The 8,743-nt window shown below is 34.1% G+C and overlaps 1 protein-coding gene across 1 annotated transcript; it reads left to right on the top strand.

Moving 5' to 3' along the window:
- Positions 1-1,479: 1,479 nt before the first annotated feature.
- Positions 1,480-8,601, top strand: LOC108563530. The gene is made up of 20 exons (XM_017922231.1): positions 1,480-1,696; positions 1,754-1,989; positions 2,048-2,167; positions 2,221-3,676; positions 3,734-3,868; positions 3,924-4,339; positions 4,401-4,488; positions 4,542-5,304; positions 5,363-5,427; positions 5,481-6,233; positions 6,291-6,653; positions 6,709-6,868; positions 6,925-7,034; positions 7,086-7,248; positions 7,307-7,490; positions 7,544-7,729; positions 7,787-8,009; positions 8,063-8,224; positions 8,283-8,498; positions 8,561-8,601. The coding sequence occupies exons 1-20, from the start codon at positions 1,562-1,564 to the stop codon at positions 8,585-8,587; spliced, it is 5,961 nt and encodes a 1,986-aa protein (XP_017777720.1). The 5' UTR covers positions 1,480-1,561; the 3' UTR covers positions 8,588-8,601.
- Positions 8,602-8,743: the final 142 nt, after the last annotated feature.

Raw genomic sequence — 8,743 nt, 5'->3', positions numbered from 1 at the left:
CAGTGATATGTGCACCTGGTGTATAGCAATTTTGGCTATTATCAATAAATTGATCCCACACTTCAGATATCAAAGCAAATTTATTGGTTTGCAAACGCTGGCTCCTTTGGCTTTTCTTATCAAATCGTATGAACCTCAAAATTTCAGTAAATGCATTCCTGCTCATGACTTTTGAAAAAAATGCAGGTCCCCATTTCTTGTTCCATAAATATGATATGTCTAGATTTTTTGCATCATATGCACCACGAGCATACAGAATAGCAATAAATGCATCTAATTTTGCTGCACTTAGTTCCCATTTAGTACCCAGCACTCTAAATGCTTCTGTTTCTGTACATATTCTTATATTTTCTATCATATATTGGTCAATAATCAGGAAAAATGCAGTCTTTACATGCCCTTTCATAATATGCCTTTTTGCATATCCTGTTGGACCTGCCACTTCCTTAAAAATTTCATTGTGAACTTGTGGTCTTCCAGGTTTGAATTCTTCTTTTATTTCTTTCCAAACTCTCCCATCATCATCATCACTTTCAGAACCAGAACTAAACCTTCTCTTTTGTCCTCTATGTTTATTCAAAATATTCACATCTTCATTATCTTCTTCTAAAGACTCTTTTTTTATTGCTATATCTAATAAATCATTGTATTCTATATTATATTCAGTTTCAGAAAGATCCTCGAATTCTGAACACTCTTCATCTATGTTGTTTATTTTTTCTAGTAACTTCATAGTCTCTGAATGTTTTGACATTATCTCCATATATATTCACAACAGAATAATATACTAAAGTCGTCAAAATATTGATAGGTCACAAAGACATATAATTACAGTTGCAAAGGAATCACTTTATAATTTGTATATGCAGATATTCTAACCTGGAGTTCTAAGACAGTATCACACAACTTAGGTATGCGTAATTGCTTGTAATTCATCTTTGCATGCACATGCGTAACTTGGTCCATATAACAAAGAGATGGAATACTGGGAAAGACCAGGAAAGCCTCTCTTCTGTATAGTTTGTTTACTTTCAGAAGTGCAAATATCGTAAATAATTCATGTTTTTTATTGAAATAAAAAAAGACGTAAATAGAGAAAAATCTTTTAGACAATTGGAAAATTCATCTTATTAAATATAGAAGTATAAAAAGTATATGTTCTTTAATTATATAAGCCCTTGATTGGTTCTATGGAAAAAAAAATATTAAACTCATATTCTAGATTGTTCCAGATCTTATAAGATTCAACACCTGTTGAATAGGCCACCAACGCAACATACATCATTAATATTTGTAATATTTATATAATATACTATAATTAAATAATGAGACTCTAAAAATTACATGTACAAATAAATATTACAGTATATTTTTAATATTTTCATTTAGAAGTAGAGAAAATGAATGAACCATATTTGAACTACTTCGTATTTTTCCATTGGTTCATCATTTAACAAATGTCAATTTCAAATAGTTTGCTGTGACGGTTAAAATTGAAAAAAAAAACAGCAATCATTTAAGGAAGAACTTTGCAAAAACTGTGCTGTAGAAAATCACCACGATGGATGATTATGATACCGTCGAATACTTTAACACTGCAAACGAAACCTTGTGCTTCGGAACGAGATGTTTCTCAGATGGTGGTTCACTGTATGAAACTGCAACTCTGTGTGTTTTGAGAGGCAATGAAGATGTTGTAAGTCCATTATTTATTTACATGAATGATGTATACATCAGCAATTTATCATCCTAGGTTGATGATACACTACCTGAATTTCATTCAGAAATCTATAATGGCAAATTGATATTTACCATTGGCAAGTCCATTAGGATTTTCGAGGATCTCAATTGCACATCACTTATTTTCAATGCCAAGTTGGAGGAGACAATTGACACCTTCTGCATATACTTGAATTATGTATTGGCCTGCCTTAGGAATGGTGGTATTGTGCTTATAGATGTAGAAAACTTAAGTATAGTAACAACTTCGTATGTCATATTGCATGATTGTTAGAAGATTGAAGATTAATTAAATTTTCCTTTATAGATTAGTGGTTCAAAATGTTTGGTTTAAAGATATGTACTTTATACATGTATTTGCAGAGGAATCTAGCTCTAAGGATGTATTGAATTTCATTGTAACTAATAAGAAAGGGATTGTCTATAGGTAAATTATAAAGATGTTTCGGTATAATGTTAACTAGGTGATCATTCTTATAGGATTTCTATTAATTTGATGGCTGAAGAAAATGTTGAATCAGCCATAGAAACAATTGTAAATTTGGATATGCCCATTACATATGCTGCAAAATTGAATAATGTGTTGGCCTTGTGTGGAAATAATTTGATATTTTACAACTTTGCCAGTGATAAGCATGAAGTGTTTATTGATGACAATTTGAAGTTCAAGGAAATATATCCATATCATCCAAAGAAATTCATCGCCTTGACTGAAGAGAATAACGTCGTTCTAATATGCGCTTCAACTGGAACATATTTTAATCTTTTCTCGCATGATTATTTCCAAAAGATTCTTTTCTACCAAGACGATTTAGATAACAATATTTGTTTATTGGTAACGCAGCCGGGCAAAGATGGTAATTGCATTTTGAAAGCGGTGAACATGTGCGATAACTCCATAATCTATTCTTTGACGTTGAAGAAGGAGTTGGTTCTATCTCTTGTTTATCCTCAGAACTTTAGCGATTCTCAGCTATACATATCCAAGTTTTGTGATCAAGAGATCCGAATAAAAATTGTTTATGAAGCTATACCCGAGAAAAGACTGGAGCGTCTGCTGAGGGCGCAGAAATTTGATGAAGCCGAGGTCTTTGCAAAGCAATTTTCTCTGGATTTAGTGGAAGTGAAGAAGGCCAGAGCAAATGTGATTGCAAATAAAGAGAGATGCACATCGAACGAGGTCGATCAGTTGATGAGCATCATTTCAGAAATCGAGGACATAGATTTCAAATTCGAATGCTGCTTTAAATTGACATGCGACAATTTCGAAGACGTGAGGAAGATTATAACGTACGCCCTCGAACAGGATCCGAAGGAACTCGTTTACAAAGACATTATTCCCAGACTTTTGTACTTCAGCGAGATCATGCATAAGCTGGACACTTACTCAATTTTGTGCAAATACAATGAATTCGATTTCATCAGTTGGAACGATTTCAGCACATGCAATTTTTACGACTACTTGTGCGAAAACCTGTCGCAAGGACAATTCGAGATGTGCTCCATTTTATATTCGAGAATGGATCGCAACTTTATAAAATCATTGGAAGCGAGCGACATTTCGAAAATACTGCAGCTTTTGAATAAATACTCGCACGAAATCTATTTTCCATTTCTGCTCACATTCATGGATAAAACTCTTTTGTACAACTCAACGTCAATTCACAAGTTCGTCGAATGGATCCAAGATAGAGTTCTTTATATAGAATACAGGGACTTTGAGAATTTCCCAGAAAATGCGATTGAATTTTTAGATAAAATGCTAAAATGCATGAAAATCAGCAACGCAGCGAACCCGGATATAGAAAGGAACTGTCCGACGACCAGGACCAAATCGTATTACGAGGAGCTCAATTCCATAGTCAAATGCTTGAAAATAATTCAGATATTGAAGAACAACTACATGATCTTAGTTCCGCTTAATAATTGTCTAGGGGTAATCTAATAGACCGTTCTCTATAACAATAATAAATTATCTTTATTCGTTTCTTAGGGATCCTACGAACTGATTCACGTCCTTATGAACTGCGAAATATCCGATATAGATGCTTTTATTAAAAATTTCTTAATCGGCTATATCATCGAGAACAATCTCAGTCCAGATGAAGTATTCATGGGCGAAATCGATGTACGTAATAATATCGATGTAAACATAATATAATGATTAAATTTGAATTTTGTAGAACATTATGGAAGAAGAGGATGAGACCGTTTGGATAAATATAGTGCCAAGTCTGTGGAAGTACATCAGCTCTATGGAATTGAAGTTGAATGCGATGCTCCAAATATTGAAGTACGCCCGCTTGCCGTGGGCTCCTTACATCAAGGAGATGGCTTACAGTGTGTTGGATTACAAGCATTTCTTAGTGGAGCAGATCAAAATGGAACTGAAAAGGGAGCCAATATATGTGGTGTGGAATAAGGAAGATTATAAATTGAAGCATCTGCCCATTCAACAAGTGGACGATTACTTTGCTTTCATGAGAATCATCAAAAGCGGCAAGGAGTCAGTCCAAGAGGATCTATACACGCTTAGCACACGTTTTAACAACAAATCTTTGGCCAACAGATTGCTGCTAAATAGTTTCGTTAGGAACAAGTAAGTACTTTAGTTTTATGAAAGAAAACGACACAAAAAAAAACTATTCGATTAATTTCAGCGAACTTGAAAAGGCTTTAAAGTTCATAAGCAAACAAGATGAAAAGGATCTTCTAGCACACGTGAATCAAACTATATCTTACTGCAAGGTATGATAAGTAATAGGTTTCTAACGCTAAAACTTAGTGTGTGTTCGTTTCAGTTTGGTGGAGCCTCTGAACAATACGTGCAGATCATAGACCCGTTTTTAAATAAGGCATGCAGAAGTGATTCAATAAAGTTGAAGCAAGACTACCGTCAATTTGCGCACTGCTTGAAAGCCACATGTTACCTGAATAAAAACTATTCCTTAAAATTAAAAACCAGCTGCATCGCAACGCGCAAACAGAGAGACGAAGTGTTGAAGATTATTCTGTCTATGCTGATAGGAAATTTGCTCGACAAAACGGATGGTATTATCGAGGTAATACAGAACTGTGGAAAAGTTGCTTGGGCTCTGAGCATGGAGCCTGAACAAGTCCTGGTCAGGATGTGCAACGACTTTTTGGATTTGGATCTGCTTACGCAATGCGCGATGAACGTATACGAAAAATCATCTAACTCGAAGGTCCTTTGCCAAATGACTACTTTGATTTTGAAGAACGTTGGCAATTTAAATGATGATTCTACTAATAACGAGTTCGAGATTAGTATGATGGAGGATAGCAAGATTTCGAATAAGTTAGATTTTCAATTGTTGAATTCCTGTCTGCATTATGCTAAAAAGATGGCAACAAAGGCTTTACTGCATGCTAGTGATATGGAAATCGGAGATATTTTCAATTGGGCCGTATGTATTTCTAATAATCTAGAAGAGACCAATAGGAACGAGTTGTGTCTATTTCCCGAGGTGTACAAAGAATTTGTATCGCTAGGCGTAGTCAATGCAATGAAAGAAATTTTCAGCATATTCACTAATTTCATGAGTATGATATTCTAAAGATTATTCAAGATTTATTACTAATTTGTTATTGATGTTTTCAGGTACAAGTAAATTTCCTCCGCAGATAGATTTCTATATCAACTCGCATCAACCAGTTGTGAATAAGGTAATATTATGTCTAGCATTGAAATCATAACTTTACAAATGGATACGTTCCAGGTTAATTTGAAAGAAACTTTAAACACTAGGTTTCCTATGATAATTCATAACTTGTGCAGCGAAGGTAAATTTCTGCACGCCTGTCGATTTATTATAGCGTTGCAAAATTGCCTCCCGGAGTTTCCGGACGAAAGAGAACTTCTATCAAAATATTTATTGAAATGCAACAAACTGTTGATCCAGAAGATACTGACTTGTCGTTCCATCGACGCGTGCTTAGCTTTCGACTTGTTACTATTTTATGACTACGAGAAAGCCACTTATTTAATAAACTGCGCGCTTTCGATGTGCAAAAGGGACGTCGACAAGTTCAAAGCTTTAGCGGAGTTGGGCATCAAATTGTCGAAGTATCATGACATACTCAACCACAAGCAGTACAAGAAGTACTGCGATATGGTGCTACTGATCAAGTGGTGGAAAATTATAAAACAATGCGTCATTCCATACAAAGATTTCTTCACGATGAACAAAGACGAATTGCTCAAGGCAATATTGTCCAACAACTACTTTACTGTAGATCAAATAATTGATTTCTGCGCTGATTTCTCTTTGAATGTAGATCCTTACTATTACGCGTTTTTGAGGAACATTTTGGTCAATTGGAAACCAGTCTGGAGAATCGATCTTGACATTAAACAGAAGAAATATTTGGTCATGGAGAGCTCAGACTTGCTCGAGAAGTGCCTGAACATCATCAGTTCAATACCAGATAAAGAATCGGTTTATAATTTCGTCAATAAATTGCTTACAGAGGTAAAAATATTTAAAGAAAAACTCCAAGATCTGATAGTAAAAGATTAATCGTTTCAGGTCAACGTTTACCATTACGAAGTTTTCATTTGCATCTATAAAATTATAGCAATACTGAATACGAGTAAGAATATCTCTCAAAAACTATGTTTGCTGCAGTTTCTGCAGAGCTTTACACGCATCGGAAAGCCGAGTACGAGTGAACAGGAGGAATGGTTCACGCAATTCCCGAATACTCAAAAAATTGATCCCTTATCCGAAATGCGATTACCATATACTTCGACTCTATACACTAAAGATATTTGGAATATTTTGAGGTACGAAGCGAATCTGAACAATTACCAGAATTGGTTTAAAATTTTACCTTTCATGGGAGAATATTTGAACAAAGGTGATATATGCTCCTATGTCATCAAAAATGTGGTAAGATTATCGTATAAACGGTATTTGCTAGAAATACAGATTCAACATTAAATAGGTAACAAGTGGAGCACTGAAAAGTGAAGGTAAAGTCACTTGGAACTTGCATCCTCAACACGTTCGTCTCTTCGAGGAAATAGATGCTTGCATTCAGCACATACCCGCACTGGAAAGAGCAACTTCCGTAGCTTACCATTTATTAAATAACACACCTCCAGGTATGCAAGTAAATTTCAAGAATTAACAGTTAGAATTAACGATCTAACAATAACAGGAGCCGATCAAGTAAATGCAGCTAGACTGAGTTACAAATATGCCAAATTGTATAAAGATGCAGCTCACAAAGAAGAGGATAAGGAACGAGTGCTTTCAGCGTATACGAAGGTAATGAACACAATAATACAATTATTAAAACGATATTTAAACTCTCTTTAGATAGAATCAAAATACCAGGGTTATTCCACCTTGCACATTTTGCACACTAATAATTTAGCACAAGAGAAATATTTGAAACTCGTCAATCATCCTAAAGAGTTAATCGATGCCCTCTATTTGGATGAGAGTATCACCAACAAGGAGACCGTCCATCACAAATCTGGTAATTTTCCAATATCTTAAACAATTGTTGCCAAAAAAATATTACTGTATAATTGTAGATATTAATAGAGTCGTTGATGAGATTGCCGAGATCTTCGATATCGATATAATGGAACACAGAAAGACATTATTAGAACAATTGTTCACGGGTGATCAATATTTCAACGGTAATATGGACGATTCATTCAGTTTCATGAATACAAACGTGGACACAAACGAAAAAGATAACAATTATTTGAATAAGTATGGATCTGCTGATGTTGAATTCTGCAAATTTTACTTTGATATTATTTTAGGGCGTCGTACATATGTTCGAGTTCCGAACTTAAGACGTGGCAGCAGTATTTAGTGAGCAAAGGAATATACGATGAAAACAAGACAGTTTCGCATAAATATCAAGCAAGAATCTTGAAATGTTTCTTAGTAATTTCCGATGATGATAGCTTAGAACAGTTGGCGCAAAGCGACAGAGAGTCAATGACGTACGACATATTTAGAAAATTAATTAATATTTGAATATAGTAATAATTTGTTTGCAGAGATTTTATAAATAAGCTGTTTATAATCCATGATCTGCAGAGTCTCGGAATTGACATGAAAATCGATGATTTGGAGCACTACAAGGATATTCTGAAGAAACTGTCGAAAATCGCCAACAACAAGTTAGGTTTGCGATTGATGGCGTTCATTTGCAAAGTGTTTAATGTTTCTGATATAAAACCATGGCAATTCATTATCTACAACATGATTAAATTGAAAATGGTACGCATTACATATTTTATATTTTCGAAAATAATTCATAAATTTATGTTTAGTATGACGATATACACGATTCCTTGGAGTTGTTAGCGGATAATGGAATACCTCATATAAAATGTTACATCGATGGGTGGCAAGCGATTGTGGACAATCTGTTTAATCCCAGCAATAGAGACGATTTGGAAAAGTATTACATACAAAAGTTGAAAACGTTGCAAGTAAGTTTTGTAAGTTTCTTTAACATAATATATAGTTTTAACGATCCCTCGATTTTAGTCGTGTCCAGTTTTATATCGTCTCAATTTGGAGAAAGCATTTTACAAATGCATTGAACTGAAGAGATGCGATTTGGCTGCAATTATGCTGCAGTATTTCCTCGATGACGATATGCAATACAAGTTGACCGATTGTTTGTTAAAAACGAATAATAAGGAAAACATAATCGAAGCAATAAATTGCCTGGAATCGTTTGGATTGCAAGGATCGAGCTATGTAAGTTAAAATTTGCTAATTAAAGTAATTATAATTATTAAATATTTTCTTATTATTTCTAGGCTGTGAAATTACTGAACAATTATTAATATTTAAATGTTGTACTGTTAAATATAAAATTATATTTTTGAATAATCTTCATAAATTATTATTGTATTGTGAATATAATTTATTTTCAAATATTGCTATCTTTTCTTTGTCCATATAAAGTTATTTGGTTAGTTAATAGTTATGCAACAGAAACG

This window comes from Nicrophorus vespilloides, unplaced genomic scaffold, assembly GCF_001412225.1.
Source record: "Nicrophorus vespilloides isolate i.1.1-1 unplaced genomic scaffold, Nicve_v1.0, whole genome shotgun sequence".
NCBI lineage: Eukaryota > Metazoa > Arthropoda > Insecta > Coleoptera > Silphidae > Nicrophorus > Nicrophorus vespilloides.
The sequence above is the reverse complement of the archived record's forward strand: the minus strand, read 5'-3'. Positions and strand labels throughout refer to the sequence as shown.

Excerpts from the sequence above, each read along its gene's own strand:
- LOC108563530 (XM_017922231.1), top strand. The coding sequence starts at position 1,562 with ATGGATGATTATGATACCGTCGAATACTTTAACACTGCAAACGAAACC. Across the intron at positions 6,654-6,708 it reads CCTATGTCATCAAAAATGTG|GTAACAAGTGGAGCACTGAA; the intron begins GTAAGATTATCG and ends AACATTAAATAG. Across the intron at positions 7,035-7,085 it reads TGCTTTCAGCGTATACGAAG|ATAGAATCAAAATACCAGGG; the intron begins GTAATGAACACA and ends AACTCTCTTTAG.